This window comes from Colletotrichum fioriniae, assembly GCF_027942845.1.
Source record: "Colletotrichum fioriniae strain IMI 355084 chromosome Unknown scaffold_17, whole genome shotgun sequence".
In the NCBI taxonomy this organism is placed as follows: domain Eukaryota; kingdom Fungi; phylum Ascomycota; class Sordariomycetes; order Glomerellales; family Glomerellaceae; genus Colletotrichum; species Colletotrichum fioriniae.
The window spans coordinates 633,170-660,338 of NW_027076853.1; the positions used below are offsets into that span (position 1 = coordinate 633,170).

At 51.1% G+C, this 27,169-nt stretch overlaps 8 protein-coding genes across 8 annotated transcripts; 4 read left to right on the plus strand and 4 right to left on the minus strand.

The window, feature by feature from the left end:
* Window positions 1-1,507: 1,507 nt before the first annotated feature.
* N0V96_011374 (uncharacterized protein) lies at window positions 1,508-3,120 on the minus strand (the record flags this gene model as incomplete). Its single annotated transcript, XM_053192212.1, has 4 exons — window positions 1,508-1,968; window positions 2,029-2,428; window positions 2,488-2,922; window positions 2,980-3,120. 4 exons carry the CDS (start codon window positions 3,118-3,120, stop codon window positions 1,508-1,510), a joined length of 1,437 nt encoding a protein of 478 aa, XP_053050376.1.
* A 2,706-nt stretch (window positions 3,121-5,826) lies between these two features.
* On the minus strand, window positions 5,827-6,440 carry N0V96_011375 (uncharacterized protein; the record flags this gene model as incomplete). The annotated part of the gene is made up of 2 exons (XM_065759259.1): window positions 5,827-6,138; window positions 6,372-6,440. The coding sequence occupies 2 exons, from the start codon at window positions 6,438-6,440 to the stop codon at window positions 5,827-5,829; spliced, it is 381 nt and encodes a 126-aa protein (XP_065612156.1).
* Window positions 6,441-9,693: 3,253 nt separating this feature from the next.
* On the minus strand, window positions 9,694-13,565 carry N0V96_011376 (uncharacterized protein; the record flags this gene model as incomplete). Its single annotated transcript, XM_065759260.1, has 5 exons — window positions 9,694-11,048; window positions 11,365-12,258; window positions 12,313-12,814; window positions 12,991-13,428; window positions 13,485-13,565. 5 exons carry the CDS (start codon window positions 13,563-13,565, stop codon window positions 9,694-9,696), a joined length of 3,270 nt encoding a protein of 1,089 aa, XP_065612157.1.
* Window positions 13,566-17,361: 3,796 nt separating this feature from the next.
* N0V96_011377 (uncharacterized protein) lies at window positions 17,362-19,879 on the plus strand (the record flags this gene model as incomplete). Its single annotated transcript, XM_065759261.1, has 4 exons — window positions 17,362-17,367; window positions 17,874-18,745; window positions 18,803-19,042; window positions 19,108-19,879. 4 exons carry the CDS (start codon window positions 17,362-17,364, stop codon window positions 19,877-19,879), a joined length of 1,890 nt encoding a protein of 629 aa, XP_065612158.1.
* Window positions 19,880-20,292: 413 nt separating this feature from the next.
* On the plus strand, window positions 20,293-20,825 carry N0V96_011378 (uncharacterized protein; the record flags this gene model as incomplete). The annotated part of the gene is made up of 2 exons (XM_053192209.1): window positions 20,293-20,295; window positions 20,373-20,825. The coding sequence occupies 2 exons, from the start codon at window positions 20,293-20,295 to the stop codon at window positions 20,823-20,825; spliced, it is 456 nt and encodes a 151-aa protein (XP_053050373.1).
* Window positions 20,826-22,057: 1,232 nt separating this feature from the next.
* On the plus strand, window positions 22,058-23,240 carry BNA6_1 (nicotinate-nucleotide diphosphorylase (carboxylating); the record flags this gene model as incomplete). The annotated part of the gene is made up of 3 exons (XM_065759262.1): window positions 22,058-22,298; window positions 22,506-22,649; window positions 22,711-23,240. 3 exons carry the CDS (start codon window positions 22,058-22,060, stop codon window positions 23,238-23,240), a joined length of 915 nt encoding a protein of 304 aa, XP_065612159.1.
* Window positions 23,241-23,669: 429 nt separating this feature from the next.
* BNA6_2 (nicotinate-nucleotide diphosphorylase (carboxylating)) lies at window positions 23,670-24,643 on the plus strand (the record flags this gene model as incomplete). The annotated part of the gene is made up of 2 exons (XM_053192207.2): window positions 23,670-24,507; window positions 24,567-24,643. The coding sequence occupies 2 exons, from the start codon at window positions 23,670-23,672 to the stop codon at window positions 24,641-24,643; spliced, it is 915 nt and encodes a 304-aa protein (XP_053050371.1).
* Window positions 24,644-24,781: 138 nt separating this feature from the next.
* On the minus strand, window positions 24,782-26,944 carry N0V96_011381 (uncharacterized protein; the record flags this gene model as incomplete). The annotated part of the gene is made up of 2 exons (XM_065759263.1): window positions 24,782-26,569; window positions 26,849-26,944. The coding sequence occupies 2 exons, from the start codon at window positions 26,942-26,944 to the stop codon at window positions 24,782-24,784; spliced, it is 1,884 nt and encodes a 627-aa protein (XP_065612160.1).
* Window positions 26,945-27,169: the final 225 nt, after the last annotated feature.

Here is a 27,169-nt window from a genome sequence, read left to right on the forward strand (position 1 = left end):
TTCTTCATCGGAAAGAGTGCTGATTTGGGCAGCTGTGAGATCCACGTTCGTGCCATATCGATCTAGGGTTAAACGCATTAGTCCCGCCAAATACTTTTCATTTCATTACTGCTCATAGCCATAGATGATACTCACACACTAGGTCGACCATCACAAAACAGACCGTGTATAAGAACAAAGTCTATCCAGATGAAATGTCAGAACATTGTCACGTTATTGACTGATGAGTGCTCATTTTCGACTTACAACAAGCATTGCGTAGTCGTCTCCCTTCAGACCTCTGGGGCCGACCATACGAATTCTCACAAAGAACCGCAACAGTATGACGAGAGCTCCTACACCAAACCAAGTCCACATCTCCTTGAGAAATTTGTCATCGCGTCTCAAGATGCTGTCCAGTTGACCGGTCGCCATGCTTGTGGACGCGCGTCCGCCGACGCTTTCTTCGAGCAGTGATCATCTACCGAGACGAGGAGTTCTGTCGGGCGTTCGCCCATGGGCGATACGTGAATGTCGTCGGCAGGCTTCGAGTATGTGAAGTTGGCGGGTTTTCAAGCTGTCGTCTCATTTAGCCACATGCAGGCACGTTTCCCTACAGTAGGTTTGGGGGATATGAAGTTTAGCATTCTTAGATTAGACTTCGAGGTGCCGACATTGAACTGACGAGCGTGTCGGGGCCGAGAAAACGCTAGTCCGTAATGCCAATTAGACCCAAAGAGATGTTTGTTGTTGGGGAACGCTCTGGTCGCGCAGACGTTGATCTGGCGCTGGCTGATGACTCGTGGCGTTTCGTAGTCGCAACTCTAAAAGGCAGTGTTGCTGCGGTCACATCGGACTAAGACACAGTAGCGGCACTCGGACCTTTTGGCTGCCGAAGAGAGAGACTGAAGTTAATGATACCCAATCATGAGCCCCTCTTTACGATCATTAATTCTGTATGATAGCTGATTGAACATACTAATATGGGCCGTTGAGTCGAAGCAAGAAGGATAGCATTCTTTTTGGTAAGGAATTAAAGCATCGCAAGTTCAGGTGACAGCCGTTCCTAGTCTGCGAAAACAAGGTTTCGGGGGAAATTATAGGCTTTACTGCGCAAATGCTTAACGATACGACATGTTCTAAGATGCAGGTCTGCTTATGAGACACAACTTGATGGTGCAGTAATGAAAATCTTTCAAATGCGCGAGTTCCAGTGATGGAAAACAAAGCATTCTCCACTTCAAGGGACGATCTCTCTAGATTTCCAAGCGACATGGTACTGCTCAGTGTGAGTGGCTAGATACTTCAATGTTCTTACGGAGTTATGAGTGAAGAAACAAGAGCGTCAGAAATTACAGTTTTCACTTGATCGAATTCAGAGAAGCATACTATTGTCTTGAGGTTACTCCATCATTATCATTAAAGCTGAGCCGTCCTGCTAATATGTCACCAATCAGCGAACTGCTATATACATGACCTCCTGATATCCACCATGGACACATGCAGGCATACTGTATGCTCGAACCCTTTAAGCAGAGCGCTTCACAACGAAGGCACCGCGCTCAATCGTGTTGATCAGAATGTGGCCACTCTTGAAGTAAGGGTAGTGAGACCAGGTGCCGACGAAGTCAATAGATCCTCCAAGGGGCTCGTTGTCGTTCTCGGGGTAGATGTCGAAGAATCCAACCTCGGAAACGCCGCCTCCGGTGGGGTCATCGGGCAAAGAAGAAACGTCGAGAATGCGGAGACCGGCACCGTAGTGGCTCTGGAAAGCAAGGCCGTCGATGACGAACTGATTGTGGTCGATGCCGTAGGCCTCGCTGCGGTAGTAGCCAGTCTGCTTGGGAGCCTCGAGAGATCTGATGTCCCAGAAGTAGGTGATGGGGTAACCGCTGGCAGCAGGGCCGGTGGCATCAACCTCGTCGTACTCGTCGTCGAGGACGAGGTACTCCTGCCACTCCGTGTTGGTGACCCAACCCTGGTGGGTGTCTGTGTATAAAATTAGTCTATGTTCGTGACTTCATACACGGGCAAAGCAAGTCAACATACAGCTAGCACCCTCGTAAGAGGTGCGAGAAATGATGTTGGTCTCGTTCTTGTTGGTAACATCGTAGATGGTCAAAGTGTCCTCGTTGTAACCGTAGCAGATATCACGGCCGAAGTACTTCTCATCAGGGCCACGGTAGACAAGGCACTGAGCATCGTGAACGTAGCCGTCACCGGCGGCACAACCCGGTGAGGTAGGGTTGGCGGGGTCGCTGAGGTCGATGAAGATCAGACCAGAGCGGCAGGCGCTAGAACGAGGCTGGGCGCCGACAGCAACGGCGTACTGCTTCTCCTCGTTGATGACGATGTTGTGGGTGGAGCCGGCGGGAAGGCCGTTCCAGTAACCGGTAAGGTCACGGGAGTTGCTGAAGGTGACCGGGCTGGCGGGGTCAATGTCCAACAGCTATCGTCAATAGTTAGTATTGCTTGAGGGTTCGGGCAAGTCGATGCTCATGAGCTTACCTTGGTCAGATCGAAGATCTGAACACCATGGCGGGAGGCCTCACTGCCGATGACGACGTAGTTCTTGTACCCACGGAGCTCACGCCAGATGGACTGGGTAGAGTACTGCGGGAGGCGACCAAGGTAGACGAGCTTGCCCGCAGAGGTGATCTCAGCAAAGGCGGCACCATCAGCCTGAGCAATGATGGCAAACTCGCGACCGTCAGGGCTGGTCCAACCCCAGGAAGAAGATCCCTCGCCGGCGGTAGAGCCAAGGTCGGAGTGGCTCTTGAAGTCGTAGAAGTCGACCTTGTTGCACTTGAAGGTGTTGTTGGCATCGCCAGAGATGACCTCGGCAACACCGTTAACGCAAGAAACGGGACCCTCCTCAGCGAGCCGGCTCGTGTACTTGGTCGACTCCATCTCTCCGGCCTCTCTCTGGCGATCCCATGAGGCCTATGAGTTGCGAAGGTTAGAAAAGGTGCTGTAAGCAGAGCTGTAGGCATCAATTACCTTCTTACGGGCCATGAGGTCCTTGTGAATGACACCGCTGTCGTAGATCTCAGAAACGAGTTCACTGGGTGCGATCTCCTTGGCCGAAGCTCCAGAGAGGAGCGCCGAAACGGCCAAGGTTGCCAAGGTAATTGCCTTCATCTTGAGTGGTCCAGGAGGGGTCCTGGTAGTTGTCTAAGGCAGGGGTAATTGACGGTTGAACCACGATGATCACTTCACAACCTAAAGAGCGGAGAGGTGCAGAGCAAAATCTTCTGCTGGTTGAGCGGGCGAACACATCATTCTTTTATCTTCTTCTCATCATAACTTGGCGTTTTCTTTCCCCTCAATTCTCTCTTCGGGCCTCGCGGTATCTCTCCACCGCTTTACGAGTCAAAAACATGATTATTGTTCTTCGTCCTGCTAGAAACAGAAGGTCAAGAAACAGCGGTTGGAAGGTGGGAGCAACGAGCTTCAATGTCGCGATGCGGAGCACTACTGCCCAAAGAAGCAGGTGTCTTTCGGATCAGGCCCGCACGGTACTTGGACACGCGAATCAGCGGCTCCGAGGCCCCGGCCCGGCAGTCCACCATCCTTCGCCGCAAATTTACTTACATACCCGCCCGGGCTTGGCAACAAGCACTGCCATACGGGTGAACATACTTAAAAGAGGCGCTGTGAACTTCTTGGCGCATCGTATCTGGCGCCTTCCGCAGTCTTGCCAAGCGCGCCGTTGTAACACTCCCGCAGATTGTACCGGCATCACCACCATGCAGCGCCAAGTCACGGCGTCATTCTGGTCTTTTTGTGCCTCTTCACCTTCTCGAAAGGATTAATTGTGTACCATTGGATAGATGGCGTCAAGAGATTACGTTTGCGCGAGATATGGACCGTTGTCGAATCGTCTATCTAGCTCCCGCAAACGTCCCCAGATCAGCAAACCTTTTTACTATATATGTTCAAGGATCATTTAATTCCGCACCAATCGCTCTTTAAACGTTTCTACCTTGATGGTCCAAATGCTTGGGGAGTATTGCCGGCTCTTTCCGAATTCTCAGTGTGATGGGAGGCGCCCATGTGCATTCAGTGCATGTAAAAACTTGGCTATGTAGGGGTTACGGATACATTTCAGCTCTCAACACTCAGTTTGAAAACGTACAGGAACTTTGGTTGATATCCTTTGCTCCTATATGGAGTTTCGACTAATTTTCTATCTAACACGGACCAATGTCATTATGTCAGTGGTAATTTTGCTCATTAGAACACGCCCTTAGTTAGATGCACAATTATATGACTTGCGGTGAAATTTCGTGAAACGCATCCAACGGCTTCTCGGTGGCCAGAATTCTTTCATTGATCTCTATCATTCATTTCCCTACGCCAACTTTCTTTTTGTTTCCTATCTGCGCATTTGAATTGATTTGAATCTTTACACTCTCGCAGCAACTCACCTGGCTTATCCCATCGGCCCAAGGATTTGCCCCACTTCAGTAGAGTCCCCGCTAGATAAGGTGCGGCCATCCGGAGCTTATGGAGATGATCGAGTTCCTGAAACAGAAAACTTGCTCAACTTTAAGACGACTTCAAATTGGATGTGCAACGACATGCAGGAGTCAAGGCTTTGGTGGGTTCCTTAGAGAAGACTGTCTTCCTATAAGAACTGATGCTTGTTCTCATTCAAAGTGAGTGTTGCAAGGGCCTTCCGTCTTTAGATATTAGAAGAGAAACTGCGTCAGCGTTCAAGGAAGTTAATGTTGCTTCAACACTGGAGCTTAGCTCTGTCTACGACTAGTACCAAAACTTGAACTTTCCATTGTGGACTCTCATATTGCTCGCAATTTCGGATGTCGTCGCATTATCAGTGACTTGAGAATGCGATTCTCTGCTGCGTCGCAAACACAGAGTATTCGGTTTAGGCCGTTCCTCGGAATTTCCATCTATGCGTACATACAGCCTCAATTCTCGACTCGTTGGATGTCTGTATCATCCGTTTAAATATGCTTTCTCCTTTCTGTGATCATCTTGTGATGTGCGCACTGCCTTGACGCTTCATACACTCTACTATTACACGATCGCCCTCCGATTTTCGTCACACACCTGTGGCTGTCCTGTGTATCCCACCGAGTCGACAGTGATGCGCCATGGCCTCCTTTGCTATGACTGGGTATCTTTTACAGTAATCTATCAAGTCTTTTCTGCCCGTCTACTTTGTCAGGTGCTCTCGGTCCGGTGGTGGATGTGTCGCTAGCTGCAGCCGAGGAGGAGCGTCATCTTCAGGTATCGAGGCTAGTCCCTCTGAAGATATTGCCTTCTCCCACACAGCCTCCCAAGACTTTCTGGCCTCCATCTCGTGATTTTGCCAGTTGGGTACCCTGTCCCGTGAGCATCCCAGTGCTGAGCTCTCGCCACCCTGTGCCAGCCATCCTTCTCTCCTCCCATCCATTGAATTTGCTCTTGGGTTGTATACCCAGTCTTCGACAGTCTGCTCCGACTTCCTGGCTGACTCTTCCGTCAATGGTCTCATGCCTATCGGCTGGCCAGTGAGTACCGCGAGTTCGGTATCGAAGTTGGCGGGTCCTGTTAGACTTATCGCATTACGTTCTGCTACAGGAATGGCTGTGCGCGTAGTCCTCAATTGCTTGTTCGGCAACATACTGCGCCAGTAAGAAGAGCTTGAACTGCTTCCTTTCTTGAGATCGCCCGCAGTCCGCGGTAAATTACCCATCTGGTTTTGCTCTCCCCTTCGTATTCGTTCGTAGAGTAGGTTGGTTGAAGGTAAACAAGCGCAAACGACGCCGATGACAAGTTCCAGTGCCCTAGTACATACTACTGAGCTTTCAAGCGCGCGACAGGGACAAGTGCTATAGCTTACGTGATAAGGTCCAAGACAACGAAGTCCGCGGTAACATCTGTTGAAGTGAGGAATTGGACGACGAGATACATGCGATAGACAGTCACAGCTGTCGCAATACCTCCAGCTCCAAGTAGCGCAGCGACTTTCAGCTTCTTCCTCAAAGGCATGCGCAGCCCCCATAGTAGTGGCACCGGGAGCACGAGGATGAAGAAGTCTGTGATGATGGCCAGGCTCAGATCCGCGATGAAGATTTTGCGTTGGTTCAAACATCTCGGATTTGGTGTCTTGGGGTTCCAGAAGGCTGATACCGGCAGGCAGATGACAGTCTTGAGTATTTGAATTGGGATATAGCAGATAAGTAAGGTGACGATGAAGACTTTGATCCCGCGTGAAACTCGCTCGTGCACGGCAAAGACTCGTGATTCGAGTAAGAGTAAAGTGACCTTCGTGAAATATGCTGCCGGACAGTAGATGATGGAGCTGGCGTACAGCCACTGAAGATCATTCCATTAGTAGATATCCTTATCGCTTCAAGATGTAATTGGCTCATCAAACTTACTCTCATCACTTCTTGATACGATTCTTTCGTAAGCTCCCATGCATGATAGCCCTCGCCATAGTGCGCCATCACGAAAACAGTGGAAACGTATATCATGATCAAAGCCTGTGGGCATTAGTATGGCTTTTTCGCACTCCCATGCAATTGATTCTCACATAGGACACAGCGCATGTCCCTAGGTTGGCAGTCAGTCGAATGTTTCTTTTCCCACCTCATTCGGACAAGATTGAAGGACAACATACAGTCATCTGGAAGAAACGGTGTTGCCATTGAGAACTTCACATATGTCCTGATCCCAAAGAATAGCGTCGTAATTGCTGCCAGAACACTCATTCCCACGACATTCCACATCCAACCGGCGTCCCTGGGGTTCTCGAAATTCGGTGTGACGCCAGGTGGGGGCGGAAACGCCCCTGCCAGGGCCGTTGCGTTACTCATCGTATCTTCAATCGCTCAACGTGAGCAGTGAACCACATGGCGAGGCTCATCGCTTCACAAATGTGAACGCAAGCTTTCCGTGGCCGATCGTATGTTCGCAGCTGCAGAAAATCTTCCTCTGGATCGGCCCCTTGAAGTTGAAAGGGCCCCAAGCTGCTGATAAACGACATAAACGACAATTGGTGACCTGCGACAAGGGGCGTCCCGCACCGGCCCTGACTCGCCCGGTCACTCTAGTTCCGTTTAGAGTTCGTTGAGTGGTCGGACGTTGCCAGGGTCGGGGCGCAATACCATTGTTAGCGCCATGGAGTGATCAACAGAGGGCGAAACTCTAATAATCATTCTGCTGCACGGTGTCCCCTGTGGCCGGTTATGAGACATTGTTTCTATTCGTAAGAGACCAGAATAAAGGGACCTGGAGAAGTCGTCGCTTCGCTCTCCAAGGAGAATGGGGAAGGGCCATTTTGCTACTCGTTTTGGGAGCTATGGGCACAGCGCGATACGAACAAGACCTTCTGCCTTTTCCGAATCCGAAGGGGGTCTCGCATGTCTGAGCGTTCTACCTAGTCCAAGGTTTGCTTCTAGATAGATCGCGACGAGCCTCTTCTAAAACCTGAATCCAGGGAACAGACGGGCTCGAGTGGGCAAATCAAAGTCTGGCCTTTGTTATGTACATGCCAAGCTTATTAGATACCGCGACGACGCAAGAGGCTGCGATGAGAGCGCCCGTTAATCGCACAAAGCTTTCTTAGTTCAGATCCGAAAGCGTTCTAGAAGGCTTGCGGATCGTCTGCTCCGGCGCTTCTCGGAAACGACTCCGCGGAAATTGAACAGTGCCTGTGTGAGGGGTCATTCCAACAAATAGGGAGACTTTGTCGGATACCAGGTTTCTATGATGTAAATTTTTTGGAGAGCCTCCATACCTTCACCCCCGCGTACTCCGAATCTCTTACGCCGAGCGACACTTGAGCTGTTTCTGAAGTACCACCGATTTGGTACTCGGAAAATCAGGAAAAACCTCTTCCCATGGCAGTCTTTTTTCTATATCAGCATGGAGTATTATTTCAGAAATCTGCGACATACCAAAGCCTAGACTTTCGCTCTGTTGGGAGTTGCCAGGAGCCAATGATATTTCGGTCAACTGCATAACGATCACAAAGCGAAGCAACAACATGACTTTATTGTTACATGTACGACAACTTCAGGTTAAGACTTCCTCAGACAAGGGAATATTGTCTCCGGATGAATGGAACGGTAGTCTCTTAGTTTAAAGTAGCCTTGTCAGTTCTAAGTAGGGCTTTCCGCAGCAACCGAATCACACGCGGACGTTGCGATTCAGTTCATCAAACACCCAAAAGCATATCCTTGACTCGTCACAATTGAGCTAAACCTGGGCCTGGGTGGTGAGCAGCTCTCTTGCTTGATTTCTATCATGAGTTTGGGGTGGTAGTTGTAGGGTACTCGCCGCACAAGTCTGACAAGATCAGTTGGGTCAAGACGAACTGGGTGACTATTATCATTCCACCACATGTATGACGCTGGGGAATCATTTCCGAGATCGATTGCCACTAGCATATGCCACTGCAGTCGCCTTCCGCTCCTAACTTTCTTTCCAATTGACCGGAACCTTGGTTGGCAAACCATCATGGCCATCAACTGAAAGCGGTTTAATTTCAGTAAATGATATAACTAGTCATTATCGTAGCCAAAGTGCCCTGTGAAGGTCTTGGCAGTCGTGGTTGAAGCCAAAGCCATGGCCATCCCGGCTGCTACAGGACGTTTCGATCGGCTCAATCCCGCGTGGGGCTCGAGGTCTAGGATCATCCCATGCTTCATATGCAAGTCATGAGTATAATGGTGCTCAATCTCGCACTCGAGAAGCTCACAGCCAGGTAATGAACGTGGTACGGATGCCCGCGGGCTTCCGTCAATAATTTCTTCTTCTGTTGCGCGATCAACCGATTTCAAACGAGATTCAAGCTAACGATTACGGTCCAAGTATGAGTTGGGTACGTGCGTGGAACGAGGCAATGTACAAAAGGTAGCTTATAACATCGAGGTAGAGTGGAACAATAGACAACTTGTAATTCTCATGGTTCACAGGAGTCCGTGGATGTGAGGAGAAAACATTTAGATGAACGAAGCCTACTAAACAACATGCGTATCAATGATCGACATTGTTGCTAGAGAAATGGAACTCATCGTAAGACGTGCATTGCTGGTGCACTGACACTGACCACTGCATGTGATTCTCAGGGTATGGTCGTCGTGGAGACTCAGTTTCAGCTGTCAACTTTATTCAGCAATCATTCGGCCCACTGGTGAAAATATGATTATGTAGGAATAGGTACAACCCTGTTTGCAGATCCAACCATGCTGAAGTACTTCCAGTTATCAACGCCTTTTCGGATAACTTCAGGTAGTTACCAATTAGGTCAACCTGCTAAGGAAATTTTTAACGTACTCTTACCAACCTAGCTCCAGCACGGTGGCGAAGGTGCTCATTGCGACGAAGACGCAAGTTCAGCATCGCCGGTGTATCCGGTGAGATCGAACCCAGCCCCCAAGCCTGCTCCATGCAAACCCAGGAATTGACCATCACGTAGCAACCAACTAGAGCGATAACAAATAGTTGAGGGTTTTTAAAAGACAACTTAATGTACAATGCTATGACGCTAGTATTTCTAAAACCCTCCGTTGCGCCTCGGCGCTTTCCAGACGTGGCTTCGAGTCTAAGTTGCAAGGCGGCTGGGAGAAGCTGGATGCGAAAATAGGTGCCATGGCTGTCGCATTCCCTTAGTATGCCTGGCTTTCAACGTTGCAGCATTTTGAACAGTTCTATCCTAGCTCGCGGTTTTCGTGGTCTTGGTCCGCAGTTTCATCATCAGAAAGACGAGGGCGTAAGACGAAACGCAGAAGAGCGCTGTAATACCGACCTATTGCAGTCAATAGTTAGCATTTGGAGTTCCCCCGGTATATCTGAATGCAATAGTTGACTTACTCCTCTCCACCCATAGCTTGAGTTATTGATGTTCATGGTTCGCATGTAGTCTGAGCCAGTGCTGTAGGGGCAATATGCGCACATGGTGCTGTTTTCCGGATCGACAACGTAGCCCGGCTCGGAAGTGAGAAACTCGGCGAGGTACTCCCCACAGGTGCTGTTACCCGGAAGTGGAATGTGAGTCAACTCGTTTGACTTGCAGTGAACCTCGATATCCCAGACTACAGGCTCCAGCATTCCTTGGATGAGGTAGGTGAAAGGATCGAGCCAGTAAAGCCAGTATCTCCAAAAGGCTGTGATCTGCGAGTATGGAACAACAACGCCGCAAAAGTTGATGAGACCAGCGCCGATGATGATAGGATTGGCCAGCGCAGCGAAGTAGGCGTTGGGGCTGTAAGCGGCAATGGCTTGCCCCAGCGAAGTGTAAAGGAACTCATAGACTAAACGAGGATAAGTTAGCAGGATATTCTGACAAGCTGTTGGAATGAAATGACACTTACGGATCATTTGAAGGTAAACCTGTCCGGAAATCCTCGCTTCTGTGGGGAAGCCAACTGTGAAGTACCAAGTGACAAACGCAAGCGTACCGCACACAATCAGCACGGGTGTCTCTGACAGCAACTGAGCCGCCACAAAGGCAAACCAATGGTACGTCTTGGACTTCTTCTCGCGAGTCTCGAAGACGTCGCGGTTCCGGATGAAGAGCGGCTGCAGCTGGTTGATACATCCAGGGGCAACAAACACGAAATTGAACACAGCCATGAGTCTGAGTTGCAGGTCGAAAGTACCGTCACCCAGCATCCAATACGTGAAACCTCCAAAGAGTCCGTTGGTGATGTGCAATCCAATTTTGTTCCAGACGTAATCAGGGTTGCGCCATAGAGCGACCAGTTGTCGGCTCGTGACAAGGTAGACTTGATAGGTGACTGGGGTTGCAAATCCAGCAAGTTGGTTCTCATCGACGGCCTCAGTCGCAGTCGTTGTCTCGGGACCCTTCTCCTCGTCGCTGTTGGAGTTGAGGGCATCAAGTTCTTTGATGGCCGCTTCTCTCTCCGGAGAGTCTAGCCACGTCTGCGGCCAATCGATCTTAGTACCAAAACGGCCTTGCACAACATCAACTATGTGCTCTGCGGGATTCGCGTGCGGTGGGCAAGGGGCGCCATTTCGGGCAAAGTAGTCAATCACTGTTGCTGAGTTACTGCCAGTCGGTCCAAAGTAGGTCGTACGTCCTCCACGGGCTAAGAGGAGAAGCACATCAAATGCATCGAAGAGGGTTGCAGATGGCTGATGAATGGTGCAAATGATGGTCTGTCCAGATGCTGCAAGCCTGCGCATAAAGCGACAGATCTCGTAGGCAGACTGGCCATCCAAGCCGGAAGTCGGTTCGTCGAGGAAAAGGAGAGAAGGCTTCGCGACGAGTTCAGTCGCGAGAGTGAGACGCTTACGCTGCTCTATAGAGAGGCCCTCGCCAGGCGCTATGCATAATAACAATGATTAGTGTGTGGTTCCGTGAAAGAGGTGTCAATGAGTCAAGTCCGGTAAAGTACAACTCACTTCCAACAATGGCATGCTGCAGAGGCGTCAGCTCGAGTAACTCCATGATGCCTCGAACGTAGTCCTGCTTCTCCTCATCTGGAATATTGTGGCTCTGTCGCAGCCTCGCCGAGAACAAAAGGCTCTCCCAGACCGTAGCAGTGGGTTCGTGGACGTCGTTTTGCTCACAGTAGCCCGTTGTCCGCTGGAAGCTGATACCCTGCGGCTTTCCATTGACCATGATGCTGCCTTCGATCGTGCCACTGTCTTTCCTCTGTGCCAAAACGTCCATCAAAGTCGTCTTGCCAGCACCGGAGCTACCCATGAGCGCGACTAGCTGTCCGGGCTTGACGTAGCCAGAGACTCCGCGAAGAAGCTGCAGGTCCTTTCCTTCGTGACGAACAAAATAGCTGATATCTTTGAAAGTGAACACCGTCTTGCTAAGAGACATATAGGAGACGTCATGAGAGGTAGCCGATGCATCCGCCTTCTCCGTGTCTCCCTTTGTAGCTGCCTCCTTCTGTTTGCTTCGTCGGTCGAATAACACCTTCGAGCCAGAGTCGGAATGCAGATTGATCTCAAAGCCAACTGCGGTCATAAGTGCCAGGAAGATCCAGAATCCGATGAGAATGCCTGCGTTGCGCCAGATGTGTGCTTTGTAAACCGAATATTGAGCATTCATGTAGGTTTCGCCGTCGATGATTGTCGACCCCGACGTAGATCCCCTGACTGTGCAGCTGCGATACTGGCTACCATCATAGGTAGATCCAAAGGGGATAAGCTGAGGTTGAATGCAATTCAGAGTGAGATCCCCCATCTCCTTGGCCATGATCGCTTCGAAGGTGTATGTTGCAGGGTTCAGCCACGAAATCCAACGGAACCAGACAGGCATGCTCGGTACGGGAATGAGATATCCTGCAAGTGGTCAGAGGAACTCTATCCGCTTCGTTTGAAACGGCTCGTACTTACCTGCGTAGACCATGAAAACCATTGTCATCCACCCAGTAATTTGTGAAGCCAGCCCAAAATGCCTGCACCAAGCTCCGATCATGCGGAACAGGGAAGAAAAGCACAGTGTACATAGAATGAGCATGAACCAATTAGTGAAGAAGTGGCCCGCCTCGCGCTGAAAATCCACGATGAAGTAATAGATCAGCTGAAACAAAGAGTATGCCAGAATGACAAGCGGCACATCAGTTGCCGCACTTGCTAGGGCGTACGCTGCGGGCCGATGAAAGGCAAGCCGCTTGTGTCTTGAGATGATTCGGCGTCCCATGAAGGAGGCTGTGGTCTCAGACATCTTGTTCATGGCGAATAGTTGGATTGGGAAGAAGAGAGCACCCGGCCGGGTGAAGATGGAGGTGCTGTCGGATGGGAGGTTGTAGAAAAGACTTCCGGTGACCAACGCCATGATTAGGGCAGAAGCAATCTGCAATGCGTTCGACCAACGGTCTCCCCAGATGATTTGAAACTGTCTTTAAGTTCAGTTAGACCTTGCGATCGAAGTGTGGATAGAGGCTGACGATACCTTCTAATGCAGTTTGCAACCTGGCTCGCGAATGACACCTGATAGGGGCTGCCTTGACGAGATAGAAATGGCAGTGAGCGGTTCTTCTCTGCATCTCGAAGTCTGAGGAGACTCTCCACTTCATTCGACAGAGACTTTTCTGACAACACGTTCATTTGCTGTGCCATTCTTTCGAAAAGAGCGCTCGTCTTATACACGTCTTCAAAATCTGCCGGACTTGTCGGGATCTTGTCTTCGTATCCAGGGCGTATCTGTCGCTCCGTGGGAACCGAAACTGAGGTGAGGAAATCAGAGACATTTGCTCCTGGCGTGCACTCAAAGCCCATGTCTTCAAAGTATTGTTTGGCTTCGGTTGTGGGGCCATAGTATATCTCTCTTCCTTCAGCAAGCACAAGTACTTTGTCAAAGAGATCGTAGATACCGTTTCCAGCTTGATAGAGAGTTGCAACAATGGACTTGTGCTCCCCGTCGGCCATCTTGCGCAAGACACGTGCAAAGTCCAATGCATTGCTGGCGTCTAGGCCTCGAGTTGAGTTGTCCCAGCATTGAACAGGAGCCTGTGTATGGGGTCAACGAGCATTCATCGGGGATACCCATGTTGATACATTCATACCTGAGTAGCCATGACCTCAGCAATTGACACTCGCTTTCTTTCTCCGCCGGATACCCCGCGAATGACTTCATCCCCGACCATTGTGTTCTTGGTATGACTGATTGACAAGGATTCCAGAATAGCGTCGGTCTTCTGTGACAGGTAATCCTTGGAATTGGCGGATGACTCTGGCAATGAGCCAGGTATCTTGTTTGACGTCGCAAATTCAATTGTGTTTTTCACCTCCAAAGTTGGGAAGTGTAAGTCATCTGGTGGGTTTTCATGTTAGGTTTTGATAACTCAGCCCGCGGATAAGTTTCCCATACCTTCGGTGTTCATTACCACTTGGTTACGAAACTGCCGTGCTTCCCTATGGCCGATATTGCCGTATCTCACGTCGCCGCTGACGTGATGGAACTCGTTTCGTTGATTAGATATAACTTTGAGGAGGGAGGTGCAGCCCGATCCCGGTCGCCCGAGAACTAACAGCTAAGTGATATGTTAGAGGAAAGCAGCATTGCAGTCGCACTACTTGGCTTACCATTTCCCCCGGCTGTACCTGACCCGTCACATTGTGAAGTATATGCTGCGTATGTTAGCCAAAAGTTTCCAACGGAGGTCAAAAGCCAAGCTTTTACCCTTCGAGATGTTTGACTTTTGGCGAATGGAAATAAGTCGGCCAGAACGGACAGACATGTTGAACCATAGTCTTCTCCAAGTCCATGAACCTCGATGCTCAAATCCTTGAAAGTAACAGTCAACCTTTTCTGAGGCTGACCAAAGTCTCGAAGGCTGTCGTCCGCCTGAACAGTTTGATCACTGTCATAAATCGTTGTTGAAGTCATCGCTGCTAGAGCAAACTTCAGGTTGTAACTCCAATTGCAACACGACCCAAACGGTTGAATGGTTAAACAAGGTTGCAAACCACATCTTGAATTGAGTTATAGTCTAATCTGATCTCTTAAATCTCCCGGCATTATTATCAATTCCTAATCAGCCTCCACACTTACTTAGGAAACATCAGTATATTGGTTCCGGATGTTGTAGTCACTGACTCCCATTCTGTCGAGATCAGTGGACCCCTTTTTAGCGTTGTCGGTGGCGGGTTTACGGTGTTTCGGATTTACGGAATTACGTCAGGACATCTTCTCATCCGCTTTCACCAAACTCATCCTCTCTGACCCATTCAACTTCCGCAAAACGGCAACATAGATAATTATTCGAGTGTTTTCGGACTTGGGGAATTAGGATATCTTCCGTGTCTGACTCTTCGTACTTCTCTTTTCCATTGAGCCTGTTATTCCGATTGGGAGGCCACGGGTCGCATATCTCGGAGTTACCGGGATGCAGTCTAACAGCAAATTCGGAGGGAAGATTCCCAAGGCGTGCGAACCATGCCGCAGGCGCAAGATCAAGTGTTCCGGACACAAACCCTGTCGGCAATGTGAGAACAAGCCATCGGATTGCGTGTATCGTCTCAAACCGCGCGTGAGATTGTCGTCGAAGCGGGCCGCGGTGACGGTAACGAATGCCGAGACTGGCCACGGCGTATCCACCCCGGGCTCTGATCGCGTTCGCCGGGACGAAGCTGCTTCTCAACGTTCAGCAGAAGAACTCCAGCAACATGTAGCACAAACTGAAGTCTATCACAGTGTCGCCGCAGCTCACCATGCGCCGAAGTCTACAGACAGCTCACAACTCTTCTACGGACCTTCTTCAAACTCTGCTTTCTTGCAACAGATTCATCGAGGTCTGCTTTCCGGTCAGTATGGCCAGAGCCATGCTAGAGATGTCCAGGAGGGAGGGCCGGGGTTGGACATGTTCATGCAGAGAAACATCTTCTTTGGCATGCCGCTGAAGATCAACGTTGAACCTGCTCAACCTGCAAGCTGCCCGGTAACCCTGTTACAGGCAGAAGAGTTTGTTCTGCACTTCAAGACAACTCACTTGTCATCTTTACCCTTTTTTACCCCGTCTGAGCTTGACGATATGGTTCCGACTTTGTTCAACTATACCCCAGACACAACTTTCCAACCACAAAGAAAGACGGTGTTTCTTGCGGCTCTCGCGTTAGGGGCATTGAGCACCTCGCAGACTGACGCTGCAGAATCGTTATTTATTCACGCCAAAAAGGAAGCGGCGATATACGAGGACTCTGTAACGCTGCCCATGATCCAATTCTCGATTCTCATGGCGCATTATCAGCTAAACATGGGTCGTCCCAACTCCGCTTACTTACATAGCGGCATCGCAACGCGGAAAGCCCTGTCCATGGGCCTGCACGCAGGGACCACAAGTGCAATTTCAAGAAAGGAAGAAGTTCAGGGGAGACTGGTAACGCTATGGTCTCTTTATTTCTTGGAAATGTGAGTACCTCTTTAATTTGCCGTATACCAAACTTCTTCATGCGCATCATTCTGATATCATCACCTACAGTTGGCTCAGCTTGGTGGTCGGACGGCGCAGTTCGATGCAAAAGTCTGACTTCGATTCCTGCCCCTATCCCGACGGACAACCAACTTTGATGGCACTTTGCCAATTCGCCAACATTCTTGAAGAAGCGATAGAGTCGATATACAACAAACGTACCGATTCCCTGCGTCAATTGTACGGGAAAGCCGAGAAGCTTTATGGTCATGTTCGGCAATACGGTGAAAAGTGGGGTTTGGGTACAGCAGCTTCTGTACAACGGGTAGACGCTTGGAATCCCGAAACCAGTCTTCTTCTACACAATGGTACGTCAAACTTTAGACCCAGTGTAACATTCAAACTTTTGCTAATTCCAAGGATTCAAGTTTACTTCCATGTGGTTCTCCTCATCTTCCGCCCTTTTCTCATTGCCGAAGCTGCTCTGCAATCTGGTGAAGGGTCAGGCGGGATAGGCGATATATGGCTGCGGCAAGCTTGCAGACACGCAACAGATGCTGCACAGGATGCACTAGCTTTCACCTGGAACATGCTTCGCGGTCCCGAGGAATGCAATGTAAGTCGCGGACGGGTAGTTGCCGCCGAAAAACGAGCTAACCTGTCCTTTCTCAGACACGGCGATACCACGCATTCTTCATCGAGTCCTCATGTGCTGTTCTGTTGTACGACAGCTTGCGCCATCCGGCAAAGCATCCCCACAACTTGGAGTTCATTCAGATGGCAATATCTTGCCTGCGCTCTTTAGTTGGAGACGACCCTGTGACAAACGCCATACATTCCATCAAACGCATCGTGTGGGCTGTGGAACAGTCCATCAACGCGGCTAAGTCCACGGGCGCGTTTTTGGACGTTGCCTCTGCCGACTCTTCGCCCTCGTGGACCGACGATCGCCTCCCGACCAACATACAGTTTCCGTCCCTTGAGGAAAATCGGGCTACAACGTCGGATGACCTGATCTTCTTCAGCAACAGAGCTTACCGGCCACAACCTGAGCCCATCACGGATTACAGCATGCCGATGTCAGGCTCGGTGGGGAATCCATTCCCTGACTTGAACTTTGATGTACTCACGACGGATCTGTTTAACTTCTTCCCAGTTGATATGAACTCGGGGCCTCCTGGACACGGGGTATCATAGCTGATTCTAGTCTAATAAAAGATTGGATATGTCACAAGCAGCAATTCTTAAAGCAGAGAGTGCCTTAGTAACCCAACACTTCTTTGCTTCGCTGATACTCGTATGTCTGTTGGCTGTGTCTCATGCATCTTACAAGCAGTTCTAGTCTCGATGTCACTTGACATCATGATTCATTGGATCCTCTGAACACAGACACGACGGGGTAATATGCTGATGTCCAAGGGCGTTCCTCTACTCAAAGCGACCAATCAGATCCTATCTGTCGTACAGTTCTCTCCGAGACATATCTTGAGGCTTCCGCAGCTGAAATCAGCCGCACCAAATGAGGCTAAGAATGACTGTGATTGTGGCGGGCTGGTTTCACGTTAGCAACTTCTCCCAGTGTGCGGGATGGCTGCCTTGGACATTGCATTCGTCAATGACCTTACGAGCTCAACTAATTGTATGCCGGTGCTAACCAGCTATCACACTTTGGATGTTTCGGATGTCGGATTGGTGTGCTAAGCTGAACTTAAAAGATCACAATATTTGAGAAGGACTTGCATTTTTCTCTGCCAAGCCGGACTTTCCTTCAAATGCAAGGCCATGATGCTCCAGGATTTATGTCCATAGTCAATACCTCGGTGATGGCCTTCTGTCATTGGGTCACCTATCTCCCTTTATTCATTTTACGAGGTAAGCTGGTATATTTGCGATTGAGAGAGTGTCTATAAATTGACCCATGTTCCCTCTCCCTCAGCACAACTAGAGGAGTCATTCTTCTCTTGAGACAGGCTCTGACTGACTTGAACATTGATCATACGACCTATTTCCGAGAAAATGGCATCTTCTTCTAAACTTGAACAGCTCAGGGACTATCTGTCGAGTCTGGACCCGAAGAACTCGTTAGAAGGGGTTTCATTCCACTATGACACGGCCAACGAGCTCGGCTTTAACCCTGGTGACCCATTCGACTTCTTCGTCGCCACTCCATTTGGCAAGTGGTCTAACACATCACCTCCAATCCCCAATGTCGTTGCAGCTGCTGTTTCCGAGGCTTTGGAAAATGGCATAACCTCAAAGAACTTATCGATCGGCCAAGACGGATCCAAGTACATGTTCGTCGACTTACTCACCCTCGCACCATTCAACTCCACTTTCTTCATCAAGGGCATCAGTCCGACTCTGAATAAGCTCGTCAACGGTCTTCCAAGTGATGTGACGCCAGTCATCCGTCTGCTGTGCGGCGACAACGGCATCACCGCCGCTCAGTTCAAGGACGCCAGTAACGGATCCGGATGGAATGACTACAAGCAGATCTTCTGGTCTAACAATCAGCCATCCATCACGCACCCAAGGGCTCAGCTCTACATTGGCTTTTACAACCCCGACTTCAAGTTTCAGCCGGGAGGCAGTGAGGCATGGGTGAAGAAGCTTCAAGTCGAACTCAAGGATTACTTGAGCAAGTCAGCTTTATCCGGCTATCCATGGGTCATCAATCTGGCCACCACTCTCGTCAGCGATGGCCTGTTGCCTCTCGCCAAGGTCGCCGAGACTAACGGGCTTCCAGCTCTCAGCTGGAACCACGCAAAAGTCACGGCGGTGAATGGTACCACGATGACCACGGGAGGTGCGAACCTGTGGGACAGTTATGGCGATACCCAGGTCGGGACCTTCGACTCTATGGTCAAGATCAGAGGCGATGCAGCTATTGAAGCTCACAAATATGCCGATGCTCTGTGGAGGCAAGTCATTCCTAAGCTAGACATGATGAACAGACACTAATATGAGAGTAGCTACCTCAACGACATTCCTTCCGACGACAACGCTTCTTTCCGACACTCTATTAAGCTTTCAGGGCCTACTCCAACAGGGGCGGACAGCTTTCAGGCAGACAAGGTTCCGCTTTTTGGTAACACCAAGCAGTCTGTGAAGAACTCTGGATCACAAGCAGTCTTGACTACGAGCAACGTGGGCGATCGTCTTCCTGGACCTGGTAAACACCGATACCCTATCCTGGTCCTGAACGTAGTGAAGTGAGAACCTTTTCGTCTCGGGCAAAGACACGAACAGATCAATGCTAACCAGAAGCATTGTACAGAGACATTCTTATGCAATTGGTGTACATGCAGACTACAAAGGGCTTCAACCCCTCAGGTGGCACAGCCCCTGATCTGAAGGTGATGAACACCGTTATCGATGCATTGAGCGATCAAGCCATCCTCCCAGCCATGCAGCGGTTCGACCTCAGCCCAGCTGTATGGGCAAGCAAAGCTGCGCGATTCCACGCCATTGAGAATGCGACGAGCAACATCACACTCGCTCAGGAGATCTTTGTGGAACCGTTCCTGCGAGGTAATGCAGGCGCCAATGCCATAAAGGGATGGCTCAATACCAAACTCGGCCTCGACTGGGATGAGTATGTGGTCCCGTACGATGTCATGCAGGCCATGTGCAAGGGTCTGCTCAACATTGTCAAGAATCACCCGCAAGACAAGAGCTTCGGTATGCACATCTTACTCACCACGAAGGATGCCGGAGGAGGCTATGGAGATCCGTACTCATGGAAAACCTTCCGGGAGATCCTGACTGGCCTCCTCGGCGCACAAGAATTGCCGTCAGGTACAACTGCTGCAGAGATTATTGAAGACCGGCTTCATTGCAAGAGAATTATGCAGAACGATAATCGGTATGGCCAACACAGTAAGATCGTCTGTGTGGATAGGCAGCTTTTGTATGTGGGAAGCGACAACATTTATCCAGAGTACAACGAGCAGCATGGTGTCTGGATTGATGATACGAAGAATATCGAGGCATGGTACAGCCAGTACTTTGATACTGCATGGCAAAAGGGAGCCGACATCGTCGATTAGGGAGAGGGTGGTAGAAGTTGGGACCTTGATCAAGCGGGAATCGGCCAATTTGTCCTAAGTTGGTTCGTCAAAATATCAAACAAAACAATTTAGTACCTTTTTATTGAAGAAATTGAATTCTTTGTGAGTCAAAATAAACCAGCCTAAGAACGGAAATACCATGGGCCCATTAAAAGACCAAGGGGCCACGCATGATAGTCTCAAGGTTCAACAGCGTTCTGGTCCGCCCAAAAGCCTCTAAATCCAAATTTTCGACGACTCTACCAAGGTTCTCTCACAGCACTTCTTCTAAGTCTTCCTCACACACGAAGAATTCTTTCAAACATCGGTTGAGTCTCATTCTTCACAACCTACCCTTTCTTCACCATCTGGACCACATTTGCTCAAACAAATTGAGAAGCCAATCAAGCACTATGGTACGCCCAGACTCCCTTCTCATCTTCTTATCCAACAATCTACGAATTACAATTCTGATATCCTAACTTAAATCCAGAAATTATCAACCGTCATTGCAGCCGTCGTCGGCCTCGCTGCCACCGGCGTCAACGCCCAATGGTACCCAGCCCGCAACTGGACAAACTGCATCGCCGCCACCGGCGGAAACGGCACCAAAGGCGTCAGGGAAGCTCATGCCTTCTTCAACGAGGCCTGGGGCCGACCTCGCCTCCGAATCCAGCACCAGTCCTCCTACGCTGTCATCTGCTACGGCCTCATTTTCGGCATCGTCAATGATGACAAGACGGGCTGGTTCGAGGCAGCTGACGATCGCGACATAGCGGCTCTCGAAGACCCTGGAACGGCGAGTGAGTGCAAGTGGTACCCGAGAGCGCACGAACTCACGCATTATTACTTCTTTGGGAGGGAGAGGGAGTGGATTCTGGATAATAGGGCCTATATTCGCCGATGCAACGAGGTTGAAAGGCCTATGGAGGGCACTCAAACATGAGACTGCCGTGGAAGGTAGTAATGTCAGCACCTAATCAGTCTAATAATCTGGGGGAATGCAATGTCCCATAAGATGTAAAGTCACCTACATCCTATCATGTAGTCCACAACAATCAACTAGTCTTTATCGTACGCCTATGTTCGAATTGAATTTGATTGTCCGAGGCCGAGCTTGAACAAGACACATTACACGACGACATCACACTTACTTGCCTTTGTCTTCAACCCTATGTTTCCCCTTTTCTGTCAATATACTAGGTAGTTATTTGATCTCCAATCTTGCCGAGCGCATCCTTCGAGATGAGTGGCTTGTCGTTTAGTCGTATGGATGATCGCCGGCCTAACCCAATCCGCATCATCGGGACTCAACGTTCAAGACACCTGCAAACGGTTTTGAGATCTGAGACTTCTACTTCTCCGCACAAAGCGTTGGAAGACGCTTATTTCATATTTGAGCTTGACACGCCCACTCCACGGGACAATCCAAATTTTTTCTCATCCCAGATTCTGGTCTACTTTACAGCAACCGATGACAACATGTCCACGTCTTGGAAACCTCAGTATCGCCAAGCCCCTCCTTGCCAACAACAGCGCAAAGATGAGTATCTCGGCATGTCCCCCGACATCTTTGGCTTCGTGGCTGGGATATCTGTTGCGTTACTCCTAGCAGCCATGTTCCTTTTCCCGATGTATTACATGGAGAGGCATGAGCAGCGCGGCCGTGAGAAAAAGAGTCAAATAACACAGCCACGTTCTAGCGGAAATTGCAGTCATGGAGGTATGTGGAAATCTTAAGTTACCGCATACTTACTGACTTTGTGACTTAAAAGAAACATGCCGATGTTGCCCGGAATCCCATGGAGTGATCGCCCATGCCTGCTTAGCTGAACCACCACGACCATGCCAAATGCAGCCAACGAATTTCTGTGGAAGTGGGCGGGGAACACGGGGCGGATGCAACATACCGAGGAGAAACTATTCTGGACTACAAGGCACGGCATGCTCTCTTTATTGGGAAGAAACAGGCGGACATGGAGCCCGTTGCTCTTCGGATGCCATGTCCTTTGACATCACAATTGGTGCCACGAGAATCACCCACTCTCAGGGTTACCCAAGCACCAAATCAGAATTGAAAGCAGCCGAAACCCTAATCAACGGGCTCGCCACCTTGCTGAACCAGAGTCTCAAGTCCAGTACACCTGAAATGGACGAGTCGTCTCCACCCACGACCTCATGTCCATCTCTGCCGCGGGAGCAGGAACGTGCGACGCCTCTCTCACCACGTTGTGTGTGCAGCTCTTCGAAATCCCCAAGGGTGAGGAATCGGCCGTCGAACCCGACAAGGTTGATCAAGACGTAGATGAACCGTCGAAGAAGCCAGACCCTGGTGGCGGTCTCTCCAATGTGCCGCCTAGGAAGCTTGCTTGCCCCTTCTACCAACACGACCCCGACGGGCACTTTCGAAAAGAATACTGTACAGATTCTGGATTTTCCAACGCGGATGAAGTCAGGTCAGCATGATTCGTTCCCAGGCGATACACAGGCTAACATCACAGGTAATAGACAACATATTTACGACCACCACATAATACCCTTCTACTGCTCCCGATGCGCCGCAGTATTCTTTTCCGAGAGAGTAGCCTTCATAATCACTTGCTGGAACCGACAAGATGTGAGCTAGTTTCGTCCATGTTGCCTATGGGATGCACCAGGCAGCAGAGAAAGCTTCTGCGAAGACAAATCCATGGAACCGAAGAACAGCAGTGGCGTGCCATCTACGGTACCCTATTTCCTGATGAACCGAGCGAAGTCATGCCGTCTCCGTGTAAGTGCTCCTCCAGACGGAACACCTTACCTGACCATGTTCAAGACTCATCACTCTTTAGACTTTGGAACCGTTCCATTGAATACCGAAATCAGTGAAAAGAAAGAAGAAAAGGTAAACAATGCGCAGCAGCAGCAGCACTTCCGCCTCCAGCTTCCGCACGTCCTGGACCGACGCTTCGTCGCAAACCCAACGATTTCGGAATCGGAAACTCCGATAGCGGATCCGACGACACGGGATCGACGGGGAGAGGACGGGGAAGGGGCCACCGTCGACGTCTTACGGGGCGCCCAGAAGGAGCTGTACCGGAACTTCCGCTCCATCCGTCAACTCACCATCGACGACTTTTACGACTTGACGCCGCCGTCACCTCGGGCGCCGGTCGACGATGCTGCAGGCTCAGGTCAGCCAGACGAGTCGAGAGACCGGCAGCATTCGCATGATAGCTCTGACTTCGGAGTGCTGACCGAGTCCTCTAGGTCTGGGTCCATCCAGTCGAGCGGGTTTGTGTATGCGTCTGATGAGTTTTCCGTTAGTGAAGCAGAGGATCGGGGGACGTTTTTTCAGAGATCTGGGGCGGATCGGTGTTGATTTGGATGAAGGAGTTGCATACTCGTACCGTGACTATCATATTTTATTCAATTAAACAGAAATAATAAGACTCTTGTTTGCCATTTTCTTCAATGTCACTGCTTCGGAACTTCGTGTAAGTCGAACGAGGAAAGACCTCTGAGCGCCAGTCGTCACCAGCTGTTTTACTACCCCGCCCAGCTGCCGACGCTAACCCCGCCATCGGCAGAAGACGGCACCGACAGAAGCCGGCAACGGCAACAACGTCAACGAATCCGAACCGTGGCGATTAACCTTTGAGTCTTTCAGTCTTACAAATTCCCTTCTTCTCTCAATCGCCGACACCCTCTTCCCTCCGACCCCCAAAACGACTCCATCCCTTCGCCCTTACTACACGGTATCGTCAGTCGAAACGAATCCGAACCGAACGAACCCCCTCCACACCTCACAATGGAAGACGTCCCCCTCGAGCACGGCTCCCCGGAGCACCTCCTCCCGCCCAGCTGGAAGACAATGGTAACAGCCTGGCTCGCCGAAGACACGCCCTCCTTCGACTACGGCGGCTTCGTCGTCGGCGCCGCCCCGCGCACCGCGACCCTCTGGGGCAAATCAGGCGGCATCGTCGCCGGTCGGCCCTTTGTCGACGAGGTCTTTACGCAGTGCGGCTGCACCGTCGAGTGGCACGTCAAGGAGGGCTCTCACGTCGAGCTCCGCGGCCACGGGGACCACAACCCGAAAGGCAAGATGCGCGTCGCAACGGTCTCGGGACCCACGCGCGGGATCCTGTTGGGTGAGCGGGTGGCGCTGAATACGCTTGCGCGGTGCTCTGGCGTGGCGAGCATGACGAGGGGTATGTTGGTGAATTTGAGAGCGGCAGGGTATGCTGGTGTGCTGGCGGGTACGCGCAAGACGACGCCTGGGTTCCGGTTGGTGGAGAAGTATGGTATGCTTGTGGGCGGTGCGGACGCGCATAGGCATGATTTGAGTTCGATGATTATGTTGAAGGATAATCATGTGTGGAGCAAGGGGAGCATCACGAATGCGGTCAAGGCGGCCAAGAGCGTGGGCGGGTTCAGTCTGAAGGTGGAGGTGGAGGTGCAGAGCGAGGAGGAGGCGGACGAGGCGATTGCGGCCGGAGCGGACGTTGTCATGCTGGATAACTTTACGGGCGAAGGGGTCAAGATTGCTGCCAAGAGCTTGAAGGAGAAGTGGGCGGGGAAGAAGCATTTCTTGGTCGAGGTCTCTGGTGGATTGACGTTGGAGAATGTCGAGAATTATGTGTGCAATGGTGAGTTATGCCTGGTGGCTTGGTATTACTCGTCTGGTGACATGCTGACTTATTTACAGATGTTGATATTGTTTCGACAAGTGCCATTCACCAAGGTGTACCGCACGTGGATTTCTCACTCAAGGTTGAACACTAGGTTTGATCAGTTCGGCCGTCAATTGAAAAAAAAATTTGAAAAAACACCATGATACCTCACAGCTCAGACTCGCTGGTTCCGTAACTATGTGATGCCATATCTACTGTAGATTCAAACCTTATGATCCGTCCAGACCCTCTACTTCTTCCCCTCAAGCAGATCCTTGGCCATATCCCGCAGCTTGAATTTTTGAATCTTCCCACTCGGCGTCTTGGGATAATCGTCCACCCAGAAAACATGCTTGGGCACAAGATGACTCGACAGGTGCTCCCTTACCCAAGCCCTCGCCTCATCCCTCGTAATCACTTTGCCCCCTTCCGCAGCATCATCACCATCATCTCCTCTCCATCCCTTCTTCAATACCACAAACGCAGCAACGCCCTCCCCCAACTTCTCATCCGGCACGCCTACCACAGAAACCTCCTTGACTCCCTCCATCTGGAACAAACAATTCTCAACCTCGAGGGGGTGAATATTCTCGCCACCTCGTATAATCAAATCCTTGATCCGTCCCGTAATCTCAAGATACCCATCCTCATCCATCCGCGCCTCGTCCCCGCTGTACATCCACACCCTACCGTCCTTTTCCTCCCTCCTCACCTCCGCCGTCCGCTTCTCATCCCCCCAATATCCCTTCATAACAAGGTACCCCGCCGCCGCGAGCTCCCCCCTCTCTCCGCGCCTCACAACCCGCCCCTGGTCCGCAGGATCAACAATCTTCACCGCCGTATGCGGCATCGCCCTCCCCACGCTCCTCGTCCTCTTGTCGAACCCGTCGTCGGGCGCCGTCATACAGCTCACGGGACTCGTCTCCGTCATCCCGTAGCAAATCACCAGGTCCCGCAAGCCGAGAACCTCGTACAACCTCCTCATCAGACTCTCTGGCACCGAGCTCCCCGCTGCGATGCCCTTCCTCAGACCGTCCGGCATGTCTTCCTTCTTCACCACCCCGCCGCCCGCCAACGCCTCTAGCACGGCGACGAACATGGTCGAGACGCCGTATAACCCCGTCGCGTCGTAGTCGGCCACCATCTTCAACGTAGCAGATGGGTCGAAGGCCGGACTGGGAAACAGGATCCCCGCCCCCGTTGTCGCGGTCGCCATATACCCCAACACGCACCCGAAGCAGTGGAATAGCGGCGGCGGCACCACGATCCTGTCACCCGGCACCAGGCCCATCCTCTGTGCGATGAGGTGTCCGTTATTGAGGATGGAAGTATGCGTCAGCATCGCCGCTTTCGGTTGGGACGTCGTCCCCGACGTGAACTGGATGTTGATCGTATCCTCCGGCCTCAGCGGCGCGTCAGGTACAACGGCCCTCGTCACATCCCCAGACTCAAGCAGGACCTCATACGGCGTCAACGCCCTGAAAGCACCAGCGAACTCCACCTCGGGATGAAACCCAGCGTTATCCAACACCACGACCTTTCGCAAACTCGGAACAACTTCACTCTCCACCACACCCCCGCCCTTATCCAAATCCGGCACCAGCGTCCTCAGCAGCTCGAGGTTACTCCGCCCCCTACACGGCTTATACGGCAGATCCGTGACCTTGCCAATGACGAGCACTTCGACGCCCAAATGGCGCAGCGCCGCGCCGACCTGCTTCGCGTTGAAGCCTGGGTTTAGCGGGACCAGCACGGCGCCGAGCTTGAAGGCCGCGTAGGTGAGCGCGGCGAATTCGGCGCCATTGCCGAGAGAGACGGCGAGGCGGTCGCCTTTGCGGACGCCGAGGGAGCGGAGGCCGTGAGCTAGGGTGTTTGAGAGGGTGTCGAGAGCGGCGTAGGTTAGGGTTGTTGTCGTAGCGGCCGGGAAGGCGGACGATGAGTTTGGGGTTGGGCTGCGGGCTGTGACCGCGGGGAGGTCGCCGTGTTGAGAGACGATTTGCGAAAAGTGCTGGGGAATTGTATGGGTTAAGAGGGGGGGCTGCCGATTGCGTTAGCCATGTGTTTTCTCGAACGTCTTCTTGTAGGTGAGTGAGGTGGTGAAGTTGCGAACTCTAGGAGGTCTTGATCACTCGTGAAGAGCTTTGAGGCTTCATGTCAACCATTGGCCTCCCTCGATACTCGACCACACACTCACGCACTCGAGCTGAGATAAGACCAGTTGCAGCAAGCAGCACTCTCGTCTTCACCAATTGTCCAACAGCAAACAGAACAGCAACTCACATCCTCAGGACCAAGACTGAAACTCAACCCTTCATACCCCGAAGACAACCTCCTTCGCTGGCCAACACCAGCAAGGACGGCACAAGGCCTTAACCCCGCACATCTTCTCCGCGCCGTAGTCCGCGCGACGCATCCCGTCGCCAGACGAACGTACCTAGCTGTCGAGAGCATCATCTTTCGTCGGCGTCGTTGGTGTCGTCGTTGAAGCTTACCCGCGCTCAACCTCGGCTCTATAACCCAAAGGTTAAACCCAAAGAGGTGCTTAAACAAATAAAAAATAAAAAAAAACCAAAAGGGTATTGCTCAAAAGATGTCTCGCTGTGACAATATCATGGCTTTCGTTCTCTCCAACAATTCG